The sequence below is a fragment of the Octopus bimaculoides genome, chromosome 5 (genome assembly GCF_046866305.1).
Source record: "Octopus bimaculoides isolate indiv1 chromosome 5, ASM4686630v1, whole genome shotgun sequence".
In the NCBI taxonomy this organism is placed as follows: Eukaryota; Metazoa; Mollusca; class Cephalopoda; order Octopoda; family Octopodidae; genus Octopus; species Octopus bimaculoides.
The window spans coordinates 98,914,009-98,932,795 of record NC_142932.1 but is presented as its reverse complement, the minus strand read 5'-3'; the positions used below and the strand labels follow the sequence as shown (position 1 = coordinate 98,932,795).

The window sequence follows — 18,787 nt, the reverse complement described above, 5'->3', positions numbered from 1 at the left end:
GGCATGCTAGAAATAGCAGCCAAATCTTTCCTTTTCTGGAAAAAGGAGCCGTTAACATGTGATTTCGATGTCACGTTCATTGAAAGCATGCAAAATAACATTTAAAAGAAAAAATGACCAGCAAAACAAAACTCCCTTGGTGGGGACTTCAAGGTCCCACCTTTCTTTTCTGGAAAAAAGTGGCTTGCAGTGGGTTTGGAGGCCAGCATAATAAAAACTTAAAAGCACATCATAGTAAATACAAAACACCTATAATACTGATTCTTGTGAAGAAATGATATAGTTAACTGAACTGATTCCAGTAAATTATCAAAAATATTATATTAATCCCAGAAAGATGAAAAGCAAAGATGGCATTGTCTACATTTTAATACAAAACCATATTAACATTTACACTAAATCAAACAACCAACAATATGAAGAATAATGATCAGTAATTACCTCAAGAGGGGATTTATTTTCAAAGATATGTTTAGCATTCTCTTTGATTTCATCAACGGAAAGGCTGAATATAAAATAAAACATAAAACTTCAATGAAGTTAGTACACTTTAAAATAAATCATAAAACTTCAAAGTTAGCACACCCTTAATTAAGTCAGTAAAAATAAATAAAATGATGATGATAAAAGAAACAGCTTTTAAGAAACAGACACAGGTGATTTTTTTTTTAGACAATAAGAAAAAAACTGTTAAAGCTCAAACACTTATATCGTGTTATAAACACCTACATATACAAGAAATATAAGTTTAATCATCTTAATAGTAAAATAGAAATCATATGATGATTCCTGTATACTTAATGATTTCAACATATGCACATAAATCCATCTGCTAGAATGAATACTGAAACAAGATGTGCCAAACATTAAGTTAACTTGAACATTGTTTTATAAAGTAAATACCATATCATTAAAGGAGAGACAGAAGAAAAGTACTAAACAATCAGCAGAAATCCACAATTTATAGCCTGTCACCAGTTGTGAAGGTGCGTGGCTTAGTGGTTATTTTGTGTCCTGAGCAAAACACTTTATTTTCACATTGCTCCAGTTAACTCAGCTGGCAAAAATGAATTGTACTTGTAATTCAAAGGCCCAGCTTTGTCACACTCTATGTCACTGAATCTCCCTGAGAACTATGTTAGGGGTATGTGTGTCTGTGGAGGGCTCAGCCATTTGCACATTAATTTCAGGAGCAAGCTATTCCAGTGGAACACTTGTCATTATAACTGACAGAATCATAGTTAACCAGTACTACATTATAACTATTTAACTCTCAAATGGTTCAGTTCACTTATCTGTATATGGGTAAGAGAAGTACTATAAAATAGACAAATATCTCAATTGCAAGACTGAGTTCATTCCACCTATGAGTATAGCTTCAAGAAGTGCATACATGTCATAGATATAATACATTAAAATTAAATTTTCGCGAACACCCTAACAAACCAATGAGTTTGGCCAGACAGAAAACCACATACACATAATCCTATTTTAGCAAGGGTTCACACAGTTAGTTTACTTTTTATTTGCATGCAATCTACTATGGTTTGGTACCTTTCCTAATTCTTTATAATTTAGCTATGAGGCCAGCAATTTTTGAGGGGAGAGGGTTAGTTGATTACATCGGTCCTAGTACTCGACTGGTACTTTATTTCATTGACTCTGGAGGAATCAAATGGTGACTGTGACCTCGGCAAACTTTGAATTCAAGATGTAAAGAAACAGAACAAATACCAGAAGGCATTTTTTCCAACACTAACAATTTTGCTAGTCCACCAACCTTTCTTAATATTACTCAACCATAAAGAGGGTTATCTTTTTTCAACTAAATTAACCGAACCAAATATAGTAATATACTTTGATAACAATGTAATGATCTCTCATGGAATTGTTATGTATGTATATACTTCAAGTCAGTTATCTAGCACCACAATACTCCATATATGAGTTTATGCAGCTGTGTACAAAAGTGCTGAACATTAATCAGAATTTGGACAGAAAGCTAGATTAAACATGTTTGACTGTTACATGAAAAATCAAACGCTGTATGACAGTGAAATTTCAGTAGGAGAGCTTATACATAATGGTAGAGAAATTTCCATCAAAAACTCTCAGCAATCTCTAAAATTAGAACTACAAATCCTAAATCTGGTATAAATCAAAGAAAAGTATCTCCAAAATAAAATGAAAATAATCATAGGTAGAACAATGAACACTGAACCTCAGCTCACACTGACAAGCCAGACATTTTTTGGCATACCCAGAGTAGTGAATATGTGGGTTGTTCCTAATCATTCAATTAGTTATATCCTGACTGAAGCTACTCAACAATAATAACTGGAAGGTTACTGACTACAATAATAGTCTACAAACCAAACTCTAAATCTCCTTATCATTGGTCAACTCAGATTGGGTTGAGGAGTCATTCAATAACAACTTTTATTGTACAAGGGTGGGCTGAAAAGTCCATAGGTTGACTATGGACTGATGCTACAGCTGTGCAATCTTGCATGTATTAATTTCAACTATCATTATTAATAACTGCATTGGTTCTTTCCAGCTAAACTGACATCTGACCGTTCAAAGAAAACTTCAAAAGTAACTAGTAGTGACTTCTCTTGAAAATGAACAAAATTTGGCATCATGGTTTTATCAAGTGCCTGCAGAAAAAGGGCTTAGCCTCCAAAGACATTCATGCTGATATGCTTGGTACGTTAAGGGATGACACTCCAGCTTTTTCAACAGTGCAAAAGTGGGCAGCTGAATTTAGGAGGGGAAAGGAGAGTCTTGAAATTGACCCAATGTCTGGACATCCCACAACTACCACCACTAAGACAAACATTGTGTTCACCACATGGTGATGGATGACAGGTAACTGACTATAAATCAAATGGCCAATGATATTAGCATATCCCTTGAGGGAGTTGAGAATATTCTGCACAATGAACTTGACATGATGAAGGTTTCTGCTCGATTGGTACCACATCTGAGACCTAGTCAAAAGCACACTAGGCTGATCACATCACGGGAAATCTGACATTATTTGAGGCTGATCCAACTGGTTTCCTTAAATGTTGTCTAACCCAAGATGAGTGCTGGCTTCATCACTTTCACCCAGAGACAGAGACAATCCATGCAGTGGAAACATGCCTCCTCACCTGCTCCAAATAATGCTAAGGTTGTTCATCTGCAGGGAAGGTGATGGCCTCAGTTTTTTGAGGATGCAAAAGGCATTGTGCTTATTGACTATCTTCAAAAGGGTCACACCATCAACAGAAAGTACAATGCCAACTTGCCAAAGCAGTTACAAAAGGTTATCAAGACCAAATGCCCAGGAAAACTGATGAAAGGGGTCCTGTTTCATCGGGAGTGGAGCATTTATCAGGACAATGCTCCAGCACACAAGTCCTTGCTTTCAATGGCTGTTATACGTGACTATATCTTTGAACTGATTGATTCTCCTCCCTGTTCTCCTGATTTGACATCATCTAACTATCATGCTCCCCAACATGAAAAAATATTTGATAGGGAACTAGTATTGCAGTGATGATGACATCATATCTGCTGTTCATGACTTTTTTACCAACAGGATGAAAGCTTCTTCACCAATGGGATCCAAGCACTGCAACACCAATGGAAGAAGTGTGTGGACCATGAGGGGGATTATGTTGAAAAATAAACCTCATTTGGTCACATTCCATGAGAGTATCTTGGTCAGCCTATGAACTTTTCAGCTGTCCCTCATATAATGTATCTTGCACTTTCAGCAGAGGAAGGTAAAATAAAAATTTACTAAAAATAGAATAACAACTCATCAAAGTTTCACCATTGATATTACCAGTGGCAAATAAAAAAAAAAACCCATCTGAATGTGACCGATGCCAGTACCTCCTGACTGGCTCCTGTGCAAGTGGCACGTAAAAAGCACTATCCAAACATGATCGACGCCAGGACCGCCTCCTGTGCTGGTGGCATGTAAAAAGCACCATCCGAACGTGGCTGATGCCAGTAACCCTTGACTGGCTCTTGTGCTAGTGGCATGTAAAAAGCACCATCTGAACATAGCTGATGCCAGTACCCACTGACTGGCCCCTGTGCCAGTAGCATGTAAAAAGCACTATCCGAATGTGATCGATGCCAGGCCCACCTGGCTGGCTCTCATGCCAGTGGCACGTAAGAAGCACCCACTACAATCTCAGAGTGGTTGGCATTAGGAAGAGCATCCAGCTGTAGAAACATTGCCAGATTAGATTGGAGCCTGGTGCAGCCGCTGGCTCTCCAGACCTCAGTCAAACTGTCCAACCCATGCCAGCATGGAAAACGGATGTTAAACGATGATGATGATGATGATTGCTTCAAAGAATGCAATGACAGAAATATATCTTTCTCAGTACCTTACAATCACAAATGGATCCAAACTTGCAGAAAAAACATAGTATGAAACAAAATACAGCAGTATTACCCTTCCAACTTTGCTTCTATGAGGTGTTTGATCAAATTGTTGTTTTATACAAAAAGACTTTCACTTACCTTTTTAAAGCCTTTGACAAACATTTGCGATCATTTATGGTCCAAATTGAATGGTCAAAATTTTGCTGGACCTGTCGAATAACTCTTTTGGATTCAGGTTTCATCTTAGAGATTAAACTGAAATATGGAAATCATATAGATATTAAGAAATTGCACAAATATCCAACTAAGTTACTGTTATATTTAGAATGAAATGTGAAAATAATCAACAGTTAAAGAAGAATAGAAGAATGGTTAAAATGATCACAATGCAGAAGGAGGAAATATAGCTTTCTTCAGTTTTCTTTGTACAACAATACTTCAAATAAGTAAAAATATCTTATTCTTTTCAGTACTTATGCAATTTATTTCTTTAAATTTTCCGTGTACTTTAATCTTTTTATTATAAAATGTTTAAAGTACTCATCCCACATTCAATGAAATATATATCCATTTTATTAAATTCATTTTTTTGTGTTATTTAAAAGGACTGGAACTTATATCAATCCAAGTGTAATATACAACTTGTTAGGATCGTCTTCAGTCTGAAGGATAGACAGAAGATTAATGTGAAGTTTGAATTATTAATATATTACAGAAATACAAAAATAGAAATTCTTTAGAGTACCAACCTTCAGAATGAAGGAACTCATAAAATTTGATGTGTGACATAGAAAAGTAGAATGTGTGCTGTGATAAACATATAAAAAAATTTTTATTTTTTATTTAAAAAAATCTATTCTGTAATTTAGTTATTCATATTTGCATCTATAGTTGCATAGTATCAGTTCCAAAGACAGCAAAATATACATTCATATAAAATTAGAAGTCCATTTTATACAAAAAAAAAAACCTTAATACTTTAGAAATTTAGAAGTGAAACAAAGGAAGAATGAATTAATTTCTAACTTCCATGGCATTGGAGACCATGCAACCAGACAAATACCTACCATAAGCATCTACCATACTCTAAACATCTTACTTCCCTGGGCATGAACACATTAAAGCTCCAACATCTGGCTTAGTAGACATCCACAAGATTATCCACTATCTTTCCAACAACAACCTTGGGCACCTTTTTGAATTTCATATATCTAACACTCATGGACATGCTTACAAAATCATAAAAAGTAGCACTAAGTGCATGAAGATGTGTGTTGTGTTGGCACTCCGTCGCTTACAATGTCAAGGGTTCCAGTTGATCCGATCAACGGAACAGCCTGCTCGTGAAATTAACGTGCAAGTGGCTGAGCACTCCACAGACACGTGTACCCCTAACGTAGTTCTCGGGGATATTCAGCATGACACAGTGTGACAAGGCTGACCCTTTGAATTACAGGCACAACAGAAACAGGAAGTAAGAGTGAGAGAAAGTTGTGGTGAAAGAGTACAGCAGGGTTCGCCACCATCCCCTGCCGGAGCCTCGTGGAGCTTTCGGTGTTTTCGCTCAATAAACACTCACAACACCCGGTCTGGGAATCGAAACCGCGATCCTATGACCGCGAGTCCACTGCCCTAACCACTGGGCCATTGTACCTCCAGTGTTAAAAAAAAAGTAGGAAGTGAGGAACATCAGGTGTACTGTTGGCGAATTTCAGGAAGCATGCAAGTTTTGAAAGATATAGTGTTCCAAAGCTAACAACTGATGATAGTACTTTATTGCATGCCTTAGCAATTCTGAGTATGAGATAATGTTTCCAAAAGTCATGGGTGGTGTGTTGTTTTTTGATTTTGTAAATATGTCCACAAATGTTAGACATATGGAATTCAAAAAGATGCCCAAAATTGTTGTCAAAAAGATGGTGGATAATCTTGTAGATGTCTACCAAGCCAGATGTTGGAGCTTTAAGATGTTCAGAGTATGGTAGAAGCCTGATAGCAGGTATGCTGGTCAACATGTGCAACAGCAGATCTATTACTCTCTCTACTTGCCTAAACTCTCTTACTACCACTCTCTCTCTTTCTCTCTTGTAGTCCCTCACTGATGAAGCGAACTACCATACACAATGGATCATGGAACTAAAGACAATTTGTTTCCTGCAACAACAAACATTGTGTACACAAACAACTCGAAGAAGTTGTATCTTCTATATTGTAATGACCATCATCATAATAATATAAATAAAATGGCCATCTTAACAATCAATTAATATTGTTCTTCTTCACTCATTTCTATGATGCATATTATCGTTAAATACCATCGTTACATATATATTGTGTGTGTGTGACTAAATAAAGACAGGAGAAAGAAAAGCAAGAGTTTGGCACGAAAGACAGTTCTGAACTCAAACTGACACTCCTATGCAACTACAACTAATTTAAAACTTTCAATCTCTCTTTTCTTGGTTCATGTTTTACCCCAAGGAATCCTTGGACAGGGATTTTTTTTTTCTTATGCTTACACAAGCTCTTCTTCAGACTTTGAAGCCTTAACAGTTGCAGAAGTTGCAGGTGCATGTATTGCACGGGCAGCAGCATTGTAGGCAGCCTGCTTGGACAGTCTGTAGGACATCTGGTCTTGAGTTTCATTATTCTGATATCTTTTGGCTTTGGCAGCAGCGCTGGACAGTCTACCAATGCGAACTCTCTTTTTCCTAGGTGGCATTGCAGGGTTATCTGCAAAGTGAGGGGGGGGGGGGGGTAATTTGAATGCTTGAATCATGTCTGTGGTACTATTGTTTGCTGAGTGGATTCAGAAAATTGTCACATAGGCCTTAGGAAGGGTTGAGACATTTGAGCCTTGGGCAATCTAGCTAAAAAATTTATTTTAGGCATTTAAAAAATAGAAGTTGATTTAAATTCCATGGCTACCTCAAGGAAGTGCTAACATGCAAATATCGGCAGTTTCCACTAAGTGGGCATTGTAAAAACTGTATAACTATCACAACCTGGTAGGAAAAGCAGAGAAAATATATATTATGGATTAATTTCTGAAGGCTTTTAAAAAAATAATTAAAAGTTGATTTAAATTCCATGGCTATCTCAAGGAAGTGCTAATGTGCAAATATCAGCAGTTTGCAGTGAATGGACATTGTAAAAACTGTGGGAGACGAAGTGAAAGTAGCATAACTACGTCATCAAGAGTAATGTCCCTTGAAGCAACGATCGTTGGTATTTGTTATTTACCTATGAGAAAGCGTTTTCGTCCCCAAGAGGGCAACATTACTCATTGTGAAAAATTTTGAAGAGTCTATGACCATCCCTGGAACATAAGTGATGTATGTTCCCAGTGTGAACGAAATCGGATGAAAAATATTGATTTTAAGGGGGATCAAGAAAAAGGCCTGTATACACACACACCTTCCGTTTTATGATAGATAGATAGATAGATAGATAATTCCAGGTTTCATTTGTATCTCCTTGCAAAACCTGGTAAAGATTCGTTAAGAAACGGCCATGTTATTTCAAACTAAACGACCATGGATATTTATAGATGTAGATGATTACTGATAAAGCAGAAAAAAAAGGAAGAAAGAAAATTTGCTCAAAGCGAGTGCTTTAACATATACAGCGCGACGGGCCGCGATCGTGGCCCGGATAGATGTATTTAATTTATGGGGCGTTTGTTGGGGTCTAATGTCACTCAAACGCTCCGATACCCCCCAGAATGCAAGAGGACTAATAGTTCAACTAATGACTTTTCAGATGATGTAAAACTTGCCACCATTATATATCAAGAAGATATTTTAACTATTTTTTTGTTTTTATGTGTGCATGGTCGTCTCATTTTTATAAAATGTGCTCAGCAGTCCATGCTATGTAAGTGCAAATCCCAGCGCTTTATGGGTTAATGAAATTCCAGCCTTAAAGACAAATTATAGAATGATAAAAATCAGACTAAATGATGTTATTGAATAAATGACATATATTTTAAATATCTTGAAATTGAGCAATATTTTCGATAATATTTGGCAGCTTCAAATACGGTGATAAATGCAATTTAGCTTGGCGAAATTGCTCCAGCATTTAATTATCGTACACTTTAAGCAATCAACTACCTCGTTAAGAATATTTTCTAGTGTCATAGACAATTTGTCCATAGCTTTTTTGAAAGTGAACAAAGATTTACAGGTAGTTTACGTACTATATGTATCTTTAGATACACTATATCTAGAAGATTAGTGTACAGTGATTATTGATAAAAACATTCTTTTTTTTTACTTCTTTGAAATAAGAAATAAAAGAATTATTTACTATGCTACACACACACATATATATATATATTATATTATATTATATATATAGTTGGATTCGATAGGAATAGTTTTAGGAAACAAGCTACTTGGAATAAGTACAAAAAGTGTATATAACATGGGGAAATAGTAAAATTAGAATCAAGCACTGAAAAGAAAACATCAAATACAAGAATAATAACTAAAAGAACTACTGAAAATTTATCTAATAAACAATAATTTACAATAAAAGGCATAACTACAGGGTTTTACCCCCCAGACTTTGAAGTCTTGGGGTCTGTAAAACCCTGTAGTTATGCCCAATAATAACAAAAGACAATATTATTTTCGTTGGGTAGGGAGATTAACTAAAATACGAAATGACACTGTCGTTTACAAAACATTAGTATGGTACGAATAGGGACATTGCCGGGAGGGATAATGTTAATATACCTTCAATTAAATCTATTGTTTATCGAAAACTAAATATTTACCGATAGATAAAACACGTTCTTAAATACGACCGTAATCTTCAGGTTTGAAGAGATGAAGTGTTAATCGACAAGACAAACACCAAACAGTATCAAAGAAAAAACCCATGCAAGGGAGACGACTGTGGTTATTTTAAACAACTCTTTTTATTATATTTTTTCCTAGTAGAGTTTTAATCGGACAAATCTACCCCAGTATTTACTTTGGAAAGACTTCCTCCCGTCTCCCTCCCCCATTTTCTCGCAAATTATTATTTTTTTTTTCCGAAAACCCCCGTTTTCGGATACAGAGATTCCAGAAAATTGACAAAAATCGGCATTTTGAAAATTTTGCCCCCTCCTTCCCCCCTTTCCCCGCCAAATTCCTTTATTTTCCACTTTTTTCCCTAACCCTAACCCTAAAATCCTAATTATAACCCTAACCCTAACTACATTTTTTTCAGAAACATAATCTCCGTATTTTTCTGCATATTTTGAAAAAAAATTTCTGAAAAAAAATTTTACAACAATTTTGGGAAAATTTTTTCAGAATCTCTGTATTTTTCCGCATATTTTGAAAAAAAAAAATTCTGAAAAAAGTTTAAAATGAAGAAATTGGGGTGGTGGGGTAATTTCAAAATGCCGATTCTTGCCAATTTTTTTGCAGATTCATATTCTCCGTAGCCGAAAATAGGGGTTTGTGTAGAAAAAAAAAATTAATTTAAAAAAAAGGGGTGTTTTTGAGGTGGGAACAAAAGGAAGTCTTACCTTTATTTATTTTTTTTTTTTCAGTTTCATATTTATTGTATCGGTTCTTTTTGCCGAACCGCTACTTTACCTGGATGTCAACAAACCAACGTGTGTGTGTGTAGCAAATTTACTTTGGACAACCTAAGAACAGTTGGAGATTGCATTGCACAAGGTGCTACATAGTTGGACTGCCAGATCAATTTAATAAAAAGTAGCTAAAAACTTTCAAAATGTCATAGATTATGTTTTTTAAAATAGCCCAAAATGAAAATTTTACTAGCATATATATATATATATATAAATATATATATATATATACTATAATGGAGAAAGCTGCTTACTAATTAGGTATGTAACAATTACAAAAAGTACTAAAAGAAAGCAATTATTAAAGGGTTGACTGTCTGGAAAAATTTTTATAAATTCATGTTCTAAGAAATTTCCCATAATTTTGAATTCTTGAGTTTACTGAATTTTTTTAACTCCAATTTCTCGCAAATTTAAATATTCATTGCATTCACTGCGTCCAGTTCTTCATGGATTTAAATATTCACTGCATTCACCGCGTCCAGTTCTTTATGGATTTAAATATTCATTGCATTCACTGCGAAGTATTCCATTTTCATTTTCAAAGTCTCTCACATTGTCTTTTAAGTTTTAATTCACTATTTGGAAAACTGACAGGTTATTTTATATTGTGTCAATGCCCCCAGGCAAAGAAGTAGGATCTCCCAAGACATATAAATGGAAGTAGTCTGGCCGTGGTAGTGTTGAGCAGCAGTTTTTTGGAGTTGTGTTGGGGTTTTGGTTGGGGAGGGCGTTTAGCGTGGTGGGTTTGTCTGATTTGTGTCCTGTTGAGGTTGTTTAGAGAATTGTTGTTGAATGTTGTCGCTGGTATTTGTTGTTGAGAGTTGTTTTCCTGCCCATGTCGGGTGTGGAGGAGGCAACGTGTGCTGCGGCAGCAGGTGGAGGCTTGTCTGCCAATGCGGTGGAGGTGCGGGAGATGCACGTGGATGGAGCAAGGTTGGAGAGGTGCAGGAGGTTATTCGCGAAGCAGGGTGATGTTTTGGGGTTGACACCGCTGAGAGAGGTTTTCGAGCGAGCCGGGAGAGGGATAGTAACATATGGGGCACTTAACATTGGGGCGAGGAGGGTGGAGGTGGCGGAGATGGACGAGTTGGAGCAGTGCCTGGGCGAGGTCAAGCAGTTGGCAGCATTCTGCGCACGTGGAGGGAGGTTCGGTGCGGTGGGGGTGCGATTTGCGGGGGGGGGGACCGAGGGGCGCTTCGCTGTGCCCTTAAGAGCGGCTGGGGGGGGGGCCCTTTTGCCTACCTATTGTGGAGGAGGAGCTGCACATGAAATTAGATATCATTTTAAACAAAATGTTCTGTACAAAAGATGATGTAAAAAATGAAGAAAGCCATTTCAGTTGTACACATAAATTCTTTGAGATTATAACCAAATTGACAATTTACAGATTATCCTATAAAGGAAAAAATTCAGATTCAAATAAATGAAACTTTTGCAAATAGTTTATTCTTTTTACATAAATGCTGTTATAAAATTAAAGCTTTAGCTGTGAAGGAATTTCTAAGGAATACAATATTCATTAATTGAGCATTTACTTGTAAATGTTAAATGGTGTTAAAGGTGTGATGTGAGTAAATCATCATCATCGTTTAACGTCCGCTTTCCATGCTAGCATGGGTTGGACGATTTGACTGAGGACTGGTGAACCAGATGGCTACACCAGGCTCCAACCTGATTTGGCAGAGTTTCTACAGCTGGATGCCCTTCCTAACGCCAACCACTCCGAGAGTGTAGTGGGTGCTTTTACGTGTCACCGGCACGAAGGCCAGTCAGGCGATACTGGCAACGGCCACGCTCAAATGATATATTTTACGTGCCACCAGCACAGGAAACAGTCCAGCGGCACTGGCAACGATCTCACTCGAATGTCTTTACACGTGCCACTGGCACAAGTGCCAGGAAGGTGACGCAGGGCACAGGTGCCATCACAGTTTCGCTTTCGTTTGCCCCAACAGGTCTTCGCAAGCTGAGTTGCGTGTCCAATGAAGGAGACGATATTGGCATGGGTGCCAGTCGTCGAATTTAGTTCGATTTCAATTTCACTTGCCTTAACAGGTCTTCGCAAGCAGAGTTTAGTGTCCAATGAAGGAAAGGTACACATAAGTGGGCTGGCTACACCCCTGGCAGAGGCCTTGGATTTAGGTCTAACTTGGCTTGCCGGGTCTTCTCACGCACAGCATATTTCCAAAGGTCTCGGTCAGAAGTCATTGCCTCGGTGAGGCCCAATGTTCGAAGGTCGTGCGTCACCACCTCATCCCAGGTCTTCCTGGGCCTACCTCTTCCACAGGTTCCCTCAACTGCTAGGGTGTGGCACTTTTTCACACAGCTATCCTCATCCATTCTCACCACATGACCATACCAGTGCAATCGTCTCCCTTGCACACCATAGCTGAAGCTTCTTAGGTTCAACTTTTCTCTCAAGGTACTTACACTCTGTCTAGTATGCACACTGACATTACACATCCATCAGAGCATACTGGCTTCATTCCTTGCGAGCCTACGAATGTCTTCAGCAGTCACGGCCCATGTTTCACTGCCATGAAGCATGGCTGTTTGTACACATGCAGAGGTAAGAGCTCTCTGAACTTTGCCCAGGCTATTCTTATTCTAGCAGCTACACTTTCAGTGCACCCTCCCCCACTACTAACTTGGTCACCTAGATAGCGAAAGCTATCAACTACGTCTAGTTTTTCTCCCTAGAATGTGGCAAAAGTTGTTTTCTGCACATTTACAGTGTTTATTGCTCCTGAACATCTGCTACATGCAAAAACTAACTTCCGAGTTAACCTTCGAATAAAGTTATTCTGTTTATTATATGTGTGCAACACCTGTATGTCCTACTTTGACAGCAATTGGTATAAGTAAACTCATCAATGGATCTGAAAATCATATTTATTCATGTATAATATTTACATACGTATATGGTGCATTCACCTGAGCTAAGAAATCTCGGAAAAAGTGTCATATATAATACAATATGTATGCTGGTGCTAAAATAATTGTCTTTGTTTAGTTATACATGCACACACACACACACACACACGCAAATGCGCATGCACACACACACATGCGCATGTGCACACACACACATGTACATATCTCAAAATCCACAATTATTTTTACACCAAGTTAGTGTTCATGCATAAAGCACACTCTTAATTTTAAAGCTTAAAGATCAGTAGGGAAATATCTATTATATACAAATATAAATATCGTAATACAAAAACCTATTCAAAAATAGCTAAAAACTTCAAAACATGTATTGTAATTTATGCTTATTTCTATGCTAAATTTTCCCAGCATTCTAACATTTGCCACCATTTGCCAGCATTTCTGAAAGATTATCCCAGCATTTTCATTTGAGTTAGATGACACTGCTGCATACCCCATGTGGAACAGTACCAATACTGATTGCATTACTAGATATACCAATGAGAAAAATAATTAAAAAATGTATTTGATCAACAGACCTTACAAAAAACAAATACACTATAAATAGTGCACTACATTTACTAAATCACATGAAAATCACATGAAATCACATGAAAAAGATTAAATCAAATGCAGATATTCTGTGACAGTGAGTCTAATCTATCATAATTACAGCAATCACTCAGGGTGTTTTATATATATATATATATATATATATATATATATATGTGTGTGTGTGTGTGTGTGTATTTATATATATATATATATATATATATATATATATATATATATATATATATATGTGTGTGTGTGTGTGTGTGTGTGTGTGTGTATTTATATTTATATAACGAACACGTCCTTTTTTGCAAGTAAGTCTACTTTATTATTCTGACGTGACTCTATCTTTCTATCTATCTATCTATCTATCTGTCTATCTATCTATATATCTATCTATCTTTCTATCTATTTATCTATCTGTCTTCCTCTATCTTTCTATCTATCCCTCTGTCCTGGCCTCTACTTCACTGCTATACCCTTCTGTCCCTTCCTCCTTGTTCCACTTCCTCCCTCCACCATCCTTTCTGCTCTCCTGTGACCTGTGGTCAGCTTTCTTTTCACTCCAGCCGCTGTGAAGGCAAGACGAACTACTAGCGTTCTACTACAGATTCGCGTTTGGCCGTACGGCTTTTGAATGTTGTTTTCACTGTCCAATTTTTCCTGTCTTGGTTTGTGTTTGCCACCTTGGAATCCTCTGTGTAGTGGGTTGATCCACTACTCAGGAAGAGACTATTCTAGAGTACGTTCTGTCTTATCTTCGAAACGTCTAGTTAGAATAGAGACAGCTGATGAAGGAATATTCCAAGTGGCTTTCCGTTTTCCTATGTGTTCGTTCCGTTGTCTGTAGTCCATTGTTCTAACGTCCTGTACCCTGATATGCATATATATACACATGTAGATGTAAGTATGTACATATATGTGTGTATACATGTATATATATTCTTTGTATTATTATATATATATATATATATATATGTATGTATGTATGTATGTATGTATATATGCTGTATATTATATGTGTATATGTAGATAGACAGACAGACATATATCATCATTATCATCATGAGGATCATCATCGTTTAAAATCTGTCTTCCATGCTATCAGATCCAACAAGCTGGAAGACTGTGGCAAGCTCCAATGTTTGGTTTGGTTTGGTGGCATGGCTTCTATAGCTAGATGCTCATTCTAATATCTTTAATGTGTACTGCATGCTTCTTCCATTATGCCTGCACTAGTGAAATCACAGTGTGTGTGTGTGTGTGTGTGTGCACGTGAGTGTGTACACAGTACCTCCAACCTATTGCCCATGCAACACATTCACACCACTACCAATTGATTTGAACCTTATTTAACTGGATTTGGGAAAAGGGAATTTACATGAAATATTTGCTTTTGTCTTGAATCTGTCACTGGCCCAATTTATTTTGCAAATAGGGTGAGAATGACATTACTATAAACAGAATGTTGCATATTTGCATAGATTTTCAAGTGGCAAATCTTGTCTTGCAAGTTTCCAAAAGTCACCATTCCTGTTACAGACATTATAAATGTGCTGGCACTAAAAAATTATATATATATATATATATAAATATCATATTATATTATATATATATATATAATATATTAGTTATCTATAAATATATATATATATATATATATATATATATATATAATATATTAATTATCTATAAATATATATATATATATATATATATATATATATATATATATATATAATATATTAATTATCTATAAATATATATATATATATATATACACACATACATGCATACACACGCACATACACACACACACATTCACACACACACACACACACATACACACACACACACACACACGTATACATAGTCATAATTGTCTGAAGAACCTCTGCACCCACAAGTGAAATTCAGAGAAACAATGAAATGACTTCACCAAAATAATATATATATTATACTAGCAGAGATACCTGGCCTTGCTCGGGATTTAAAATGGCATAGTTTTCTTATTGTTTTTCTTGCTTCAGTCATGTGACTGCAGCCATGCTGGAGCACCACCTTTGGTCAAAAAATCGACAACAGGATTTATTCTTTGTAAGCCTAGTACTTACTCTATCAGTGTCTTTTGCTGAACTGCTAAGTTAGGGGAATGTAAACACAGCAACATTGGTTGTGAAGCAATGGTTGAGGTACAAACACAAACACACTCACACACAAATATACACATATATATGACAGTATTCTTTCTCCACACATATATATGTATATATACATATATATATATATAATGAAATCGTCCAACCCATGCTAGCATGGAAAGCGGACGTTAAACGATGATGATGATGATGTATATATACATATATATATATATATATATATATATATATATATATATCATCATCATCATCATCATCATCATCATCATCATCATCATCATCGTTTAACGTCCGCTTTCCATGCTAGCATGGGTTGGACGATTTGACTGAGGACTGGTGCAACCGGATGGCTACACCAGGCTCCAATCTAATTTGGCAGAGTTTCTACAGCTGGATGCCCTTCCTAACGCCAACCACTCAGAGAGTGTAGTGGGTGCTTTTACGTGTCACCCACACGAAAACGGCCACGCTCGAAATGGTGTCTTTTATGTGCCACCCGCACAAGAGCCAGTCCAGGGGCACTGGCAACGATCTCGCTCGAAAACCCTACAAGGCCAGTCAGGCGGTACTGGCAACGGTCACGCTCAGGATGTTACATCTTATGTGCCACCCGCACAAGAGCCAGTCCAGGGGCACTGGCAACGATCTCACTTGGCTTGCCGGGTCTTCTCACGCACAGCACATTTCCAAATGTCTCGGTCAGTAGTCATCGCCTCGGTGAGGCCCAATGTTCGAAGGTCTTGCCTCAACACCTCAGCCCAGGTCTTCCTGGGCCTACCTCTTCCACGGGTTCCCTCAACTGTTAGGGAGTGGCACTTTTTCACGCAGCTATCCTCATTCATTCTCACCACATGTCCAAACCAGCGCAATCGTCTCTCTTGCACACCACTACTGACGCTTCTTATGTTCAGCCTTTCTCTCAAGATACTTACACTCTGACGGGTATGCACATTTACATTACACATCCAGCGGAGCATACTGGCTTCATTCCTTGCGAGCTTACGCATGTCCTCAGCAGTCACAGCCCATGTTTCACTGCCATGTAGCAAGTATATATATATATATATATATATGTATATAATTATGATAATAATATTAGGGATAAACATCCAAATTTACAGGGAAAAATTCAATCTAATTTATCAAAATTAAAATTAAATAAAATCTCACAATATATAATATATAAATATATAATTTAGAGAAAAAAAAACACAATTATTGAATTCATCCATGAAAATCCACAATCACATAGAGAAAAATTTAATAAGTAAATACACTAAAAAGACCTATAATAAAAATCAAAAAAAGTACAAAGTAATAAATATTAAAATATTAACAATGACTACATGTTAAGTTAATTAAAGCTGAAAGAGAAAATTAATAATAAAAGTTAAACTTACCCTAATTCAACAGCATATTAAAATTAACTTTATTAAACATTTAATTAAAAAAATAAAATATATGAAAGGTAAAGTTGACCTCAGTGGAATTTGAACTCAGAACGAAAAGACAGACAAAATACCACTAAACAAGTTAGAATGTAACCCTTCATTTTAGAAATATATTCTTAAAATTATTGCTTGGCGCATTACTCCCTTACTTACTTCCTCACTTATTCTACATTTCATGACATTGCACCTCATAACTTCTTTTCTACTAATTTTTGTTGAATGTGACTGATTCTGAATTCCTCATGCATTTTTCTATCATCTAAGAAAAGTATACTTTTATTTTAAAATAAAAAAATTTATGTTAATTGAAAATGAATACATGCCTTACTGCCCACATTTAGGCCTCACATATTTTGATTTAACTTTTTTTCTACTGAACCAAATCTCAAACTATTCATGCCAAAGTGTAGCTGAGGAGGTGTCCTCTTTAAAACTGTTAACAATTTGCACTATAGTTGAGAACTGAATTAGTGGTAAAGCTTGGAATCTGCTGCAATTGACGAAATGATGGACATAAGAATATATTCAACCACTACCGTGGTTGAATGATATTGCATTAGGTTATGTGAGAGACAGATTGCCATGCTTCAAAGCATATATTATTTGATACTACTTTGCTCCGATCCACTACAAGGATTAGTAGACCACTCCTAGCTTGTGTGTTACATGAGTTAAAAACTGACATGTGTAGGCGACAAACTGAATTAAATTGCATATAAGTCACTGACTTTTTCTTTTCATTCAATTCACTCTTTTAGATTTCTCAGGTTTCAAATTTCTATGAATATTTTCTTTACTTTTTTATATTATTAATTTGCTAGCAACTTTCACCATGAGTAATGTGAGACAATAGTGATGTGCAAGCTATTAATGATCTAATGTTTTCCAATCTCTGCAAAATAGTTCTCATTACTAATAATGTAACTGTGACAATTAACTACTAGTATTCATCTGAAGCAAAGAATAAAGCATTTAAATAACATTCAATCTTTACGTGTATATATATATATATATTTATTTATTTATTTACACATATATACATGTCTCAGGAGTGGCCATGGGGACGAGAATGGGCCCCAACTATGCGAACTTGTTTGTTGGCTACGTTGAGGCCCAAATATTCTCAAGTTTCACTGGTCCCATTCCTGAACTATACACCCATTATATTGATCACTGTATCGGTGTGACCTCACTCTCCTACGAACATCTAGACTCCTTCCTCTCTTTCTATCCTGCCCTCCACTTCTCCTGCACTATCTCTGACACCTCTGTCTCCTTTCTTGACATTTCGGTCAGCATTCATCACTCCACTCTCACCACCTCCATCCACTACAAACACACACTCATACCTCAATTTCTACTCCTCCCACCCTAAACACACCAAGCTTTCCATCCCCTATTCCCAATTCTTCTGTCTACACAGGCTCTGTAGTGACTCATGGTTCAACACACCATTCTCCGAGCCTTCCAGCGACTCCAGTCCGACCCCTCCACTTCATACATCTTCCCTAACCAACCCTGTCCCTCCTTCAAACGAGCCCACAACCTACAAGACCTCTTGGTCCACAGCTTCTTCCCTAACCCAACCTCCCAACCTGGCTCATTTCCCTGCTCCCACCACGCTGCAGAACTTGCCCTTACCTCTCCAACACCACCCTCCTCACCAGCACCCATCATCGACCCTATCACATCACCAACTC

The 18,787-nt window shown here is 36.8% G+C and overlaps 1 protein-coding gene across 5 annotated transcripts in view; it reads right to left on the bottom strand.

Annotated features, from left to right (window-relative positions):
* Positions 1 to 18,787, bottom strand: part of LOC106867865 (uncharacterized) — a 50,662-nt gene that overhangs the window by 27,879 nt on the left and 3,996 nt on the right. The window contains exons 1-3 of one of the 5 annotated variants that reach the window (XM_014912912.3): positions 9,176 to 9,279; positions 4,531 to 4,647; positions 442 to 505 (exon numbers count right to left, since the gene is read on the bottom strand). In XM_014912912.3, the coding sequence (XP_014768398.1) occupies positions 442 to 505; positions 4,531 to 4,634 (168 nt within the window). In that variant the 5' untranslated portion in view covers positions 4,635 to 4,647; positions 9,176 to 9,279. Of the gene's footprint in view, positions 1 to 441; positions 506 to 4,530; positions 4,648 to 5,141; positions 5,195 to 9,175; positions 9,280 to 18,787 lie in introns of those variants that run through there. The other 4 variants (XM_089352748.1, XM_014912913.3, XM_052968256.2 and 1 more) reach the window with 4 other exon arrangements.